The sequence below is a fragment of the Geotrypetes seraphini genome, chromosome 2 (assembly GCF_902459505.1).
Source record: "Geotrypetes seraphini chromosome 2, aGeoSer1.1, whole genome shotgun sequence".
In the NCBI taxonomy this organism is placed as follows: Eukaryota; Metazoa; Chordata; class Amphibia; order Gymnophiona; family Dermophiidae; genus Geotrypetes; species Geotrypetes seraphini.
Window position 1 is genome coordinate 526,534,708 of NC_047085.1, and position 14,518 is coordinate 526,549,225.

General features: G+C 44.9%; 2 protein-coding genes across 4 annotated transcripts in view; one reads left to right on the top strand and one right to left on the bottom strand.

Moving 5' to 3' along the window:
• The window catches only part of LOC117354768 (zinc finger protein OZF-like), a 265,018-nt gene that overhangs the window by 60,966 nt on the left and 189,534 nt on the right, over positions 1–14,518 (top strand). For all 3 annotated transcript variants that reach the window (XR_004538246.1, XR_004538245.1, XM_033932723.1), the window contains one exon: positions 10,121–10,178. The gene's annotated coding sequence lies outside the window, so the exon portion shown is untranslated. The remainder of the gene's footprint in view (positions 1–10,120; positions 10,179–14,518) is intronic.
• The window catches only part of LOC117354759 (zinc finger protein 250-like), a 61,191-nt gene that overhangs the window by 44,491 nt on the left and 2,182 nt on the right, over positions 1–14,518 (bottom strand). Inside the window, exons 3-4 of the mRNA XM_033932699.1 lie at positions 4,831–4,957; positions 4,301–4,396 (exon numbers count right to left, since the gene is read on the bottom strand). Coding sequence (XP_033788590.1) covers positions 4,301–4,396; positions 4,831–4,957 — 223 coding nt within the window. The remainder of the gene's footprint in view (positions 1–4,300; positions 4,397–4,830; positions 4,958–14,518) is intronic.

The following is a 14,518-nucleotide window of genomic DNA, read 5'->3' on the forward strand; positions in this document are numbered from 1 at the left end:
TGGTATATTTGGACTTCAGTAAAGCATTTGATAGCGTCCCTCATCGAAGATTACTGAACAAGCTGAAATCGATAGGATTAGGAGACACTCTAACTACATGGGTTGGGGATTGGCTGAGCGGTAGACTTCAGAAGGTGGTGGTGAATGGTACCCCATCCGAAGCATCGGACGTGATCAGTGGAGTGCCGCAGGGCTCGGTCCTGGGCCTGATTCTATTTAACTTATTCATAAGAGATATGACGCAAGGACTTAGAGGAAGGGTATCATTGTTTGCCGACGCCGCCAAACTTTGCAACATAGTAGGCAAAAGCTTATTACCTGATAATATGACACACGACCTACTGTTGCTGGAACAATGGTCAACTACTTGGCAGCTAGGCTTCAATGCTAAAAAATGCAAGATAATGCACCTGGGTAAGTGAAACCCGCGTAGAATTTATGTACTAAATGGTGAGACCTTGGTTAGGACCACGGCGGAACGCGACCTAGGGGTGATCATTAGTGAGGACATGAAGGTTGCCAATCAAGTGGAGAAGGCTTCCTCCAGGGCAAGACAAATGATGGGGTGTATCCGCAAAGGTTTCGTCAGCAGGAGACCTGAAGTTATGATGCCGTTGTACAGAGCCATGGTGAGGCCTCACTTGGAGTACTGTGTTCAGTTTTGGAGACCACACTACCGAAAGGATGTGCTGAGGATCGAGTCAGTTCAGCGAACGGCCACCAGGTCTTGGGGCTCAAGGATCTCACGTATGAAGAAAGATTTAAAAAAATTGCGGCTGTACTCACTTGAGGAAAGAAGAGAACGGGGAGATATGATTGAAACATATAAGTACATCACGGGACGCATCGAGTCAGAAGATGATATCTTCTGGCTCATGGGACCCTCGACCACCAGAGGGCATCCGTTGAAAATCAGGGGAGGGAAGTTTCATGGCGATTCCAGGAAGTACTTCTTCACCGAAAGAGTAGTGGATCATTGGAACAGACTCCCACTCCAGGTGATAAAGGCCAGCAGCGTGACGGATTTTAAGAGAAAATGGGATACTCACATGGGATCTTTAAGGGAGTAAATTCAGGGGAGGGGATACTTGGAATCGGCAAACTTGGTGGGCTATAGCCCTTTTCTGCTGCTTTTTTCTATGTTTCTATGTTTCTAAACAGCAGCGTACTCCAACATCTCAACCATCAGTTCCTCCAAAGTCCACTCAGTCTTTTTGACAGGCTTTTAGAGAGCATAGTCATTGTTCCTTTGCCTTATTCTCTCTCACAGCCAATCGGGGGTCGTCTCCAACTCTATTTTCAGCGTTGGGAGTTGATCACCACAGACCTCTAGGTTCTAAAAGTCATTCAAGAGGGATACTCTTCATTTTCTCACCATTCCCCAGATCATCCTTCAAGAGAGTCTGTTTTAAACCCTCACCAGACGTCTCTTGGTCTTCAGGAAATTAATTCTCTTCTCCTTCTCAATGCCTTTGAAAATGTTCCCTCAGCACAAAAGAATCATGGGTTTTACACCCACTACTTTCTTGTCCCGAAGAAGATGGGAAGTCTTCAGCCAATTTTGGATCACAGGGGCCTCAAAAAATTTTTTGGAAAAGTTTTGGATGATGTCCCTAGCGACTTTTGGATCGCAAAGATTGGCTATGCTCTCTGGACTTCAAAGAGGCCTACACACACATTCCTATTTATCCAGCTTACAAGAAGTTTCTCAGCTATCAAGTGGTGCACCACCATTATAAATACAAAGTTCTTCCTTTTGGCCTAGAATCCTCTCCCACGAAGTGCCTGGTAGTGGTTGCAGCAGCCTTGTGCTCTCAGGATCTTCAAGTTTTTCCCTACTTGGATGATTGGTTCATCAAGGATCCTTCTTGTCAGTGTCCTTTTAGCAGCCCATCAACACTTGGAGTTTGAGATCAACTTTCCCAAGTCACAACTTCAACCTTCTCAAATGCTTCAGTTCATAGGGGCTCAATTGGACACTATTCAAGGGCATTTCTTCCTCAGCAGCGTCAAGATGCTTTGATTCAGCTCTGTCAGCAAATTTCTCAACTTCCATCCATTTCAGCCAGGCACATGATAGTTCTCCTTGGACATATGGCCTCCACAGTCCATGTAACTCCAGATGCCTCAATGGTCTCTAGCATCTCAGTAGTCCCAAGCCCGCGATCCTCTTTTGCAGCACATTACAGTCACGGCATCTCTTCGACAATTGCTACAGTGGTGGATGAACTCTTCCAATCATTCAAGAGGATTATTATTCCACTTACCTCCGCATAAGAAGGCTCTGACCACGGACTTGTCCACTTAAGCTTGGGGAGCTCATCTAGACGGACTTCGCTCTCAAGGTCACTGGTCTTCCCAGGACCAATGCCATCATATCAATCTACTGGAACTTGGAGCAATTTTCAATGCTTTCAAGACTTTTCAGCATTTAGTCTCAAGTCATGTCCTTCTAGTCCACACAGACAATCAAGTGGCCATATATTATCTAAACAAACAAGGAAGAATGGGTTCTCTCCTTCTTTGTCAAGAGGACCAAAAGATCTGGCAATGGGCGATTGCTTGCAACATCTTCCTCAAAGCAATCTATATTCAGGGAAAACCGAATTCATTGACAGACAAACTCAGCAGAATTCTTCATTCTCATGAATAGAAACATAGAACATAGAAACATAGAAGATGACGGCAGAAAAGGGCTACAGCCCATCAAGTCTGCCCACTCTGCTTACCCACCCCCTGTCTATGCCCTAATGACCCAATTTCCTTATCTTGACCCTCGTAGGGATCCCACATGGGTATCCCATTTATTCTTAAAATCTGGCACGCTGTCTGCCTCGATCACCTGCACTGGAAGCTTGTTCCAATGATCAACCACTCTCTCTGTGAAGAAATACTTTCTGGTGTCGCCATGAAATTTTCCGCCCCTGAGTTTGAGCGGGTGCCCTCTTGTGGCCGAGGGCCCCTTGAGAAAGAAAATATCATCTTCCACTTCGACACGTCCCATGAGGTACTTAAATGTTTCGATCATGTCTCCCCTCTCCCTACGTTCCTCGAGAGTGTAGAGCTGCAATTTGTTCAGTCTCTCTTCGTAAGAGAGAGACTGAACCCCGATAAACTCTCCCCGATAAACTCTTCAGTTCTTCATCAGATTTTTTCTTAATGGGGAACTCCTCACATTGACATGTTTGCATCCTCTCTAAACCACAAGTTACCCCAGTTCTGCTCCAGGCAGTACTCGCCTCATCACCTAAACGAAGACACTTTTCTGCTGGATTGGACACACAAGTTTCTCTATGCGTTTCCTCCCATTCCTCTTGTCCTCAAGACACTTGTCAAACTCAAACAGGAAGTGGCCACAATGATTCTTATAGCTCCTCAATGGCCCAGACAGCCCTGGTTCTCCCTTCTAATTTCACTCAGAACCAAGGAGCCAATAACTCTTCCAGTTTTCCCCTTTCTCACGCAGAGTCAAGGATCTCTTCTGCATCCCAATCTTCAATCTTTATACCTGACAACTTGGTACTTCTCGGGCTAAACTCAGCTGAACTTCACTTTTCGCTTCATCTTGGAATCTTCCAGAAAACCGTCCACACAAAAATGGACACGTTTTTCTTCTTGGTGTACCCTGCATCAGCAGAATCCAAAATCCATCTCTATTTCCTCAGTATTAGATTATCTACTTCACGTCTGACTCTGGCCTCAAATCTACTTCCATCTGAGTCCATCTACGACTACCACTATTAATTATTTCTATAGCACTACCAGACGCACACAGCGCTGTACAGAGTCACAAAGAGTAAGAAAACAGTCCCTGCTCGAAAGAGCTTACAATCTAAACAGGCAAGACAGAAAAACAAGATGTCATGGATACAGTTAAGGGGAATGGTTAATCAGCTGGCTGGGTTGGAGGGCAGAGGAGTAGGGTTAAGGATTGAAAGCTATATCAAAAAGGTGGGTAGATCAGAAACACCCTTTTCAACTTGTTTGCAAAAGGGAATAACTGGAGGGAGCTCCACAGCACTGGAGAAGGAGACGGAGCTGAAAGATATAAATTTTGCATGCAAGGGATAGTCACCTACTGTCAGGACTCATATGCTTTGTGTAACAGAACAGATAAATATGATGCACTACATTTACACAGAAGTTGTCACTACCATGGAGAACAATACCGCAGGGAAAGAGTAATTGGGGTGGAGGAAAGGACATGAGTATCTGTAGTGTAAGGAGGGTTGATACAACCAGAATCTCAGCTCATTATTTCCTCTAAGTGTATCAAAGGCTTTCCTGACTGGTAACCTACCTGTGCAGAGGCTCAGCAAAGTCCCTCTCAGTCCCATATCATGATGGTCCATCATATACAGTTCCTCCATCTGCTCTGGCTGTGCCACTAGTGAACCTGCTCCAAAGAGAGAGGGGGGAGAGAAGAAAATATGCCACACTTTATCTAAAGGGAAACAGTTCTATATACACGTGACTTGCTACACGACCACCCTTCTCTTGCACTCCCTGCCCGTGGACTCATGAACTGCTCTCACGTCTAATAACTTTGACATGGAAGAGAGGTCAAGAGGGGATGAAGGAAGATTTGACAAGTCATCCTTTCTGGAAAGATGGTTCCAAGGATGGGGTTCAAAAGTATCAAAATGTCACCTGTAGGACTGGAATGCTCAGGGGATAGACACAAGGATGCAGAGCTCGTCACCTCTGAGACTTGAGGGCTCAGTGGATGGACACGGGGATACAGATATAGATTGTGATCTGAATAAGTGAAGGCTTGCAGAATATGAGAATTAGGAAATGAACAGTGAAGAAGTTGTTAAACATCATTACCGAGAGAAGTCAGCAGCTCCAAATTCTCCTCCATCACCTCCCTGTAAAGCTCCTTCTGCCCTTCATCTAAATACTCCCACTCTTCCTGGGAGAAAGAGACAGCGATGTCATCAAATGTCACCCGCGTCTGAAACACAAACCAGAAACACTGTGAAGGCCACACTTTCCTGTCTGAAAGTCTTTCATTTGGATAAGGCATAACCCACTTCTGTCCCATTTATATTGTAAAGTTGACCATACCTTCTCCAGTAATTCACCCTCACAAGTTCCCAAGCATGAATCCCTCATGATTTTAACTTTTTTTTTTCCCACAAGTGCATCACATTCTTCCTTCTCTTTAGGGAATTGAGTGGCTCTAGATTCCCTGGAATAGGACTAGCTTGGAACCCTTCCATGAAGAACACAACAGACAAGAAAAACATGGCCCTGTCTTGGCAGGCTGGGTTTAGGCAGCAGCGTTTCTTTGGAGAACAGAAATATTTCTCAGGTTGTATCACTTTTTATGGGATTAACATATGATTTACTCAAAAATGTTGCTGTACTATCTCACATTTTAAGACCATACAAGTCCCTTCTCAAGATGTGATAACAACATCAAAGGAAGGCGGAATCTGGTTAAATCGCACTGGGAATCCAAGATGGCATCCTGGTGGTAGGACACGCAGGAGCAGCGCACTGAAAAGCCACATTGAAGGGCTTGGTGGTTTTGAGAAGTTTGCCGGCCTTACCTTATTTCCCTGTAAGTGTGATGGGGAAGAGGAGAGGAAAAGTGCGGGAGTTTCCCCTGGTGGCACCTTCCAATTCGGGCATGAGACAGATGACCCTCGACTCTTTCCAAGCTCTGGTAGAACCGGTGACTTCCTCTCCTTCAAGTTCAAGTTTCAAGTTTAATTTAATTTGATGAGTCGCTTAATTTAATTTTTACTAAGCGAGTTACAACATTAAAAAAACACATTTATTTTAACATAACGTTTAAAAATTTTAAAACAATAGTTAAGACCAACAGACTTACGGACCAACCGAGACACTAGGTTCAGTTATGACCGGAACTTTTGTCTTGGGCAGCAGTTTGAATGGGATGTCTTTGAGCCCCGTAGAACGAATGCCACCTCCTCATCCGAGTGAAAGTTTGCCAGAGGGAATCCAAGCAGAATGATACCCCCTGCGAACAAGAGGGACAGACCTCTGGGAGTTTGGAGTATACTCCAAAAGAAGAAGATCTTCAGATGCAAGCTGCTTCCAAAACCTTGGGTCAGGAAACTGTGAGTAATCTTTTGAAATCTAAGACCCGGGGAATTTCTGCAGAGGAGCAAGAATTGATAAGACCAGCCATTGTGACACTTGAATCACTATGGGAAGTCATTAATGGCATAAATTCCTCTCTAATAAAAAAAAGTCACACAAAATACTTTGGATTTGAAAAATATTTCCCATGCAGTCTTGACTCAAGCATAGGTTACTAACCAGCAGGGTCAAGAAGTGGACTTTAAGGTCTAGAGTCCAGGCAGTGAAGACTAGTGAAGCCTTGATGATTAAAGAAATAAATTATATTGCAAGGCGATTAGAATACCTTGAGAATCAATCAAGGCATCTCAATCTACAATTTCTGAATTTTGTCAAATCTCCACCGATTCTAGCTGTAGAAATGTTCAAGAAATATCTTGTGGAGAGTTTGAAGATGCCACTAGAGGCACTTCCGCCTATTACCCGCACACAATATCTCCAGACCCGGAGTACTTCGGCTAATCTGGAGGCTACAGCCGAAAAAGAACAACTCCTGGGACTTACGGCCTTTTTGGAGTCCTCTCTGAAGGTTGTGACCAGTAGAACTACACTATTGGTGGCTTTTGCGTTCGAACTAGACCGCATAAATGTGTCGAATATTGCTTTCATTTACCTATTTTAATTGTCCCTTACAATCTTTTTATATTGTACACCGTCTAGACACTTGTTTTGATAGACGGTCTATCAAAAATAAAGAAACTTGAAACTTTCCTTTAGGATCTTGGACTCACAGTTTCTAGGATCTAAAATAAGAGCTTTTCCTGATTTAGCACGGGATACACAGAAAAGGCGTGAACAGGCATAGAGCCTTCCTGGCCCTTTGGCTCGGGTTCAGGCAATATCTGCTAATTTTGTGTTGAGAGTCCCTTGTAATTGTTATATAGTTTTGGAGGGTAAACAGCACCAATTCTTTGAACCTAGGCAACTGGAGTAATTTTTATTTGCTAGGGATGGAGTCAGTGTTATAATGTAAATCCTATACGTTCACTGTTTGACTGGCTGGGAGGGAGGTCTCGGCGTATCCTTTCAAAGTTGAGTCCTCTAAGTATTACTGAGATTTCTTTTCTCTTTTTCTTTCCTAAATCTTGGATCATAATTACTTTGTTAATTGTGGGTGTAAATAGTAAATGGGTTGGTTTTTTTTGGATTATAAACTGATGTTCAAGATATTTCTGTAATTTCTGTTAAATCTCCAATTTTTTGTTGGTGATGTAAATTTGAAAATTAATAAAAATAAATTGGAAAAAAAAGGAAGAAGTAAAGAGGAACTGAACAAAGTAACTATTTAAATGATGGTTTATAGTGACCCAATAGAGATTCATCCTCTACATATGAGGAGCCGCTGAAAGATTTCAGCTCAACCAACAAAGTTGGGGTAGTCTCTATTGAGGGCTGTACACTTAGTCCAGTGATTTGAAGCTATGAAACTTACAAGATATTCCACACTTTTCTTGGCACTTTTTGTTTCATTTTATATCATTGAAACAAAAAAGTGTCAAGAAAAGTGTGGAATAACATGTAAGTTTCATGACTCCACATCATTCTCTTCTTGGTTGGGCTGAGAACTTTTCAGTGGCCCCTCTAAGACCAGTGCCCTAACTGAGAGCGTTTCCACCACTCTCTGGGTGAAGAAGAACTTCCTGGCGTTTGTACGGAATCTATCCCCTTTCAACTTTAAAGAGTGCCCTCTCGTTCTCCCTACCTTGGAGAGGGTGAACAACCTGTCCTTATCTACTAATGCCTCATTCCACCAATGCCTAAGAGCCAACCTCATCGGTGATGTCACAATGGCTTGGTTTCCCTATCAGTGCAGACATGAAAGCTGCCAAACAAGTAGAGAAGGCCTCGTCCAAGGCAAAGCAAATGATGGGATGTATCAAGAGAAGCTTCGTCAGCCGCAAACCTGAAGTCATAATGCCACTGTATAGAGCCATGGTGAGACCTCATCTGGAATACTGTGTGCAATTCTGGAGGCCACATTACCGTAAAGATGTGCTTCGAGCCGAGTCGGTCCAGCGGATGGCCACTAGAATGGTCTCCGGACTCAAGGGTCTCTCATACGAAGAAAGACTGGGCAAATTACAGCTCTATACTCTAGAGGAACGCAGGGAAAGGGGTGACATGATTGAGACATTTAAATACGTCACAGGTCGTGTAGAGCTGGAAGACGACATATTCGTTCCCAAGGGACCCTCGGTCACAAGGGGGCACCCGCTTAAACTTAGAGGAGGGAAATTTAGTAGTGACACCAGGAAGTACTTCTTCACAGAAAGGGTGGTGGATCAATGGAACAGACTTCCGGTGCAGGTGATCAAGGCCACCAGCGTGCTCGACTTTAAGAATAAATGGGACATCCACGTGGGATCCCTACGAAGGTCGAGCTAAGGAACTAAGTCATAAGCACTCAGACTTAATGGGGTGGGTCAGTAGAGTGGGCAGACTTGATGGGCTGTAGCCCTTTTCTGCCGTCATCTTTCTATGTTTCTATGTTTACTTGTGCCCATAAACTAGATGCATTTCCCTCACTGAAACAAAAAGTGTCAAGAAAAGTGTGGAATAACGTGTAAGTTTCATGGCTCCACATCATTCTCTTCTTGGTTGGGCTGAGAACTTTTCAGTGGCCCCTCTAATTGTAAGAACATAAGAGATGCCGCAGCTGGGTCAGATCAGTGGTCTATCGCGCCCAGCAGTCCGCTCACGCGGCGGCCCTTTTGGTCAAAGACCAGTGCCCTAACTGAGACTAGCCTTACTTGCGTATGTCCTTGTTGAGTAGGAACTTGTCCAACTTTGTCTTGAGTCCCTGGAGGGTGTTTTCCCCTATGATAGCCTCCGGGAGAGCGTTCCAGTTTTCCACCACTCTCTGGGTGAAGAAGAACTTCCTTGCGTTTGTACGGAATCTATCCCCTTTCAACTTTAAAGAGTGCCCTCTCGTTCTCCCTACCTTGGAGAGGGTGAACAACCTGTCCTTATCTACTAATGCCTCATTCCACCAATGCCTAAGAGCCAACCTCATCGGTGATGTCACAATGGCTTGGTTTCCCTATACTTGTGCCCATAAACTAGATGCATTTCCCTCACTGAAACAAAAAGTGTGGAATAACGTGTAAGTTTCATGGCTCCACATCATTCTCTTCTTGGCTGGGCTGAGAGCTCGTAGTTCCTTCCCTTTTCAAGCTGTAAACATTTGGAATAGTTTGCTGTTGTATATTAAACAGCAATCTTCTTAGTCCTCTTTTCAAAGGCAACTAAAAGTGTTTCTTTTCCACAAGGATTTAATTCAGGAAAACTGATTAATTTTGGGTTGGATTGCATTTTATCTTACTGCTCCTTTTATTGTAACTTCCCGGTTATTTACTAGTTTCTTTGCTAAAACCTGCTTTGGACTTGATGAGATAAGACAGGTTAGAAATGCTCAGACTACATTGGAACCCAGAACTGAGACATTCACTCATTTACAGGTTTGCTGCCGATTATTTTGTATATGCTGATGAAATATACTTTTCATATGAACGTAAGAAAATTCCAGCTGAACTGGACTTAAGGTTCATCAGAAGATGTAAAGGGCAATTTGACAAACTAAGAATAAGAAATTGCCTGATCCGGACGGTATACATCATGATCCCACAGTAACGATATGAGCTATGGTATATAAGAACATTTTAAAACAAGAGAGTTGATATTCAAAAGGGTTTAAGTGGGAAGAGAATGCTGTTGGCTGGTTAAGCTGACCAGCTGCTGATATATTTAGTGTCACTTAACCAGGTACTACCACTAACCAGCCATTCCCTAACCAGCTAGGTTACGAACGTGGCCACTGTGGAATGTCTTTTATCCTGCACATCAGGGGCTCCTGGAGCAATTTCTGTGCGGCAAATGCGACGCAGCCCATTCAGTTTCTGTGGGCTGTGTCGCATTTGCCGCACCAAAACTTGCTACCGCGGCTTTGTAAAAGGGGCCTCCAAGTTATTTATATGCGATATCACTTTTTATGCTTTTCTTTTTACAGTCATGGGACAATGAACCCCTGATGCAGCCTCCAGATGAAAAATGGTCATGCCGGAATTGTAAGTCACGTTAAAAAAGCATTTTTCTATTTCTATTTTTATCTGTGGTTACACTATTTGTTGTTTTTGTAAGACAGTCCCTGCTCAACAGAGCTTAAAATCAGGTGCAGGGAGCTTGGGGGGTGCTGAAGTGATTGCAGGTCAGCGGTTTGCTTGCACACGGCTGTCGGCTCCACCAGCTTCTGCCCCGTCTGATATCAACTTCTTGCTCCGGGGTGGGGAACCAGCAGAGCTGAAGGCCGCATACAGGCAGCCCGCAATCCCGCAACTTATCCTTGCATCTTCCCACTGCCTGAAGGAGAGGGGTGCTTTGGCCAGAGGAGGAGTGCTCCGCTAGGAATATCAATGACTAAGAGATCAGGGAATTCCGTTTATTATGGCAAATATAACCGACTTGGGAAAACATAACAAAAGTCTACTATTCAGGCAAACTGGGAAAATCCCTTCTCTTCAAAATCACAGGTCTTTGGAACGACCTCACCACCCCGCTACGGAACCTGAGCTCCCTTCAGTTATTCCGCAAACAACTGAAAACCTGGCTTTTCAGCAAATTGTAGCTCTATCCTTCCCCCCTTTCTCTCCCCCCTTCTACACATAAGTTCATGTAATCCTTTTTCTTCTTCTCTACCCACTATTTTAAGTTCTTGTAAACCGTGTCGAGCTCCATTCTCATGGAGATGATGCGGTATATAAACTTAAGGTTTAGATTAGATTAGACTTTAGTCATGCTTTCCCAGAGAGAGTCACAAATGATTGGGACATGGGTACTGAACAGGTGAATAAGGGGTTAAGAAAGCTGGAAAAAGTTGGGCTTTTAGGCTGGACTTGAATAGAGCCAGAGAAGAAGCATGATTTACCAACTCAGGAAGTCTATTCTAGACATACTACTATTTATAATTTCTATAGCGCTGAAAGGCGTACACTTCCCCCTCCCGATTCGCAGTTTTAGGACCCGTGATTTTGATTATTCGCGATTTCCTAAAACCGGAATCACCCCCACCTCCCTTCTGCCTCCCCGGACCTTACCTGGGGGTCTAGCAGTCTTTCGAGGCAGGAGCGATCTTCCTACGTTCCTGCCCCAAGCAGATCACTCATCCAAAATGGCTGCTGTGAGTTCCCTTTGTAGTCTCGAGAGTCTACGGGAACTCAAGGCAGCCATTTTGGATGAGTGATCTGCACGGGGTAGGAGCGTAGGAAGATCGCTCCTGCCCCGAAAGACCACTAAACCACCAGGTAAGGTCCAGGAAGGCGGGAGGGAAGTGGGGGTGAGTCAGTGTCAGCCCAAAAGTTATTTGCAAATTTTCAATATTCGCAGGCCGGCTCTGCCCCTAACCCCCACGAATATTGATGGAGGAGTGAATTCAGCGCTGTACATTTGACATATAATAGAGCTTACAATCTAATTTGGACAGACTGGACATATTGTGGTTGGGGAGTTTCTTGCAGACAAAATGATGGGATCTCATGCCTACACAAACAAAGGAAGATGAAAGAGCGGACACCGGAGGTGGCTGCGAACAGCATTCGCTGATCTTTGTTCCATACCGCACCTTATCACACTAAAAACGACCTTTATCAGAAGCCAGGCAACTTACCATCGATGACTCTGACAAAGCACTCAGCCCTATTAAGAGGGCCCACCAGTCTAGGGGAGGAGGGGGTGTGAGAAAATGGGAGGCAATCCCTAGTAACTAAGTACCCACACCTTGCAGGCAGTAGCTCCACAGAACCCATAACAGCCGCAGCTCAACAAAGCAAAGGCCTCGAGGCTAGTGGACAACTCCCCCCAACCCTGGATAACAGCTAGTCATCTTTTTATCAAACCAAAGTCCATGTGCTGTTTGAGGTCCGCTAGGGGGTGGACTCTCTCCAGCTCTATCAGGGGAAAGGTCTGTAGTAGAGAATGACACGGTGACATAATTCATCACCGTTCCTATCCCCGCAGATAACTGCGGGAAACCATCTCCATGTCATTCTTTAAGGTGAGAGGGAAGAATCAGAGTATGAATGGGCAGAGCCACTGCCTGAAGCCTTGCATTGAAGAATGCCGGTGTAGAAGGACTGAGGTTGAGATGGACACTAAAGAATGACACGGGATGGCTTCCAGCCACTGACCCTCAAGCCTTGCATTGAAGAATGCCGGTGTAGAAGGACTGAGATTGATATGGACACTAAAGAATGACTCGGGATGGTTTCCACCCACTGACCCTCAAGACTTGCATTGAAGAATGCTGGTGTAGAAGGACTGAGGTTGAGATGGACACTAAAGAATGACACGGGATGGTTTCCACCCACTGACCCTCAAGACTTGCATTGAAGAATGCCGGTGTAGAAGGACTGAGGATGAGATGGACACTAAAGAATGACATGGGATGGTTTCCAACCACTGACCCTCAAGACTTGCATTGAAGAATGCTGGTGTAGAAGGACTGAGATTGAGATGGACACTAAAAAATGACACGGGATGGCTTCCAACCACTGACCCTCAAGCCTTGCATTGAAGAATGCCGGTGTAGAAGGACTGAGGTTGAAATGGACACAAAAAAATGACATGGGATGGCTTCCAACCACTGACCCTCAAGCCTTGCATTGAAGAATGCCGGTGTAGAAGGACTGAGGTTGAGATGGACACTAAAGAATGACACGGGATGGTTTCCACCCACTGACCCTCAAGACTTGCATTGAAGAATGCCGGTGTAGAAGGACTGAGGTTGAAATGGACACTAAAAAATGACATGGGATGGCTTCCAACCACTGACCCTCAAGCCTTGCATTGAAGAATGCCGGTGTAGAAGGACTGAGGTTGAGATGGACACTAAAGAATGACACGGGATGGTTTCCCGTGGTTATCCACAGGGACAGGGACAAATTCTGTTCCTGTGTAATTCTATAGCCAATTATCGAGGTTAATTGGTGGTCAATAGAGAATGACATGGGAACAGAATTTGTCCCGGTTCCTGCAGTTAACTGCAGGAAACCATTCCCATGTCATTATTCAAGGAGAGAAGAAGGAATCAAAGCATGACTGGGCCCAGCCACTGATCCTCAAGCCTTGCTTTGAAGAATGCCGGTGTAGAAGGACTGAGATTGATATGGACACTAAAGAATGACACGGGATGGTTTCCACCCACTGACCCTCAAGACTTGCATTGAAGAATGCCGGTGTAGAAGGACTGAGGATGAGATGGACACTAAAGAATGACATGGGATGGTTTCCAACCACTGACCCTCAAGACTTGCATTGAAGAATGCTGGTGTAGAAGGACTGAGATTGAGATGGACACTAAAAAATGACACGGGATGGCTTCCAACCACTGACCCTCAAGCCTTGCATTGAAGAATGCCGGTGTAGAAGGACTGAGGTTGAAATGGACACTAAAAAATGACATGGGATGGCTTCCAACCACTGACCCTCAAGCCTTGCATTGAAGAATGCCGGTGTAGAAGGACTGAGGTTGAGATGGACACTAAAGAATGACACGGGATGGTTTCCACCCACTGACCCTCAAGACTTGCATTGAAGAATGCCGGTGTAGAAGGACTGAGGTTGAAATGGACACAAAAAAATGACATGGGATGGCTTCCAACCACTGACCCTCAAGCCTTGCATTGAAGAATGCCGGTGTAGAAGGACTGAGGTTGAGATGGACACTAAAGAATGACACGGGATGGTTTCCACCCACTGACCCTCAAGACTTGCATTGAAGAATGCCGGTGTAGAAGGACTGAGGTTGAAATGGACACAAAAAAATGACATGGGATGGCTTCCAACCACTGACCCTCAAGCCTTGCATTGAAGAATGCCGGTGTAGAAGGACTGAGGTTGAGATGGACACTAAAGAATGACACGGGATGGTTTCCCGTGGTTATCCACAGGGACAGGGACAAATTCTGTTCCTGTGTAATTCTATAGCCAATTATCGAGGTTAATTGGTGGTCAATAGAGAATGACATGGGAACAGAATTTGTCCCTGTTCCTGCAGTTAACTGCAGGAAACCATTCCCATGTCATTATTCAAGGAGAGAAGAAGGAATCAAAGCATGACTGGGCCCAGCCACTGATCCTCAAGCCTTGCATTGAAGAATGCCGGTGTAGAAGGACTGAGATTGATATGGACACTAAAGAATGACTCGGGATGGTTTCCACCTACTGACCCTCAAGACTTGCATTGAAGAATGCTGGTGTAGAAGGACTGAGGTTGAGATTGACACTAAAGAAGGTCATGGGATGGTTTCCCGCGGTTATCCGTGGGGACAGGAATGGTGATGAATTTTGTCACCGTGTCATTCTCTAGTCTGTAGATCGATCGCTGAGGGTCAGGAAACTCAACCGCAGGGCT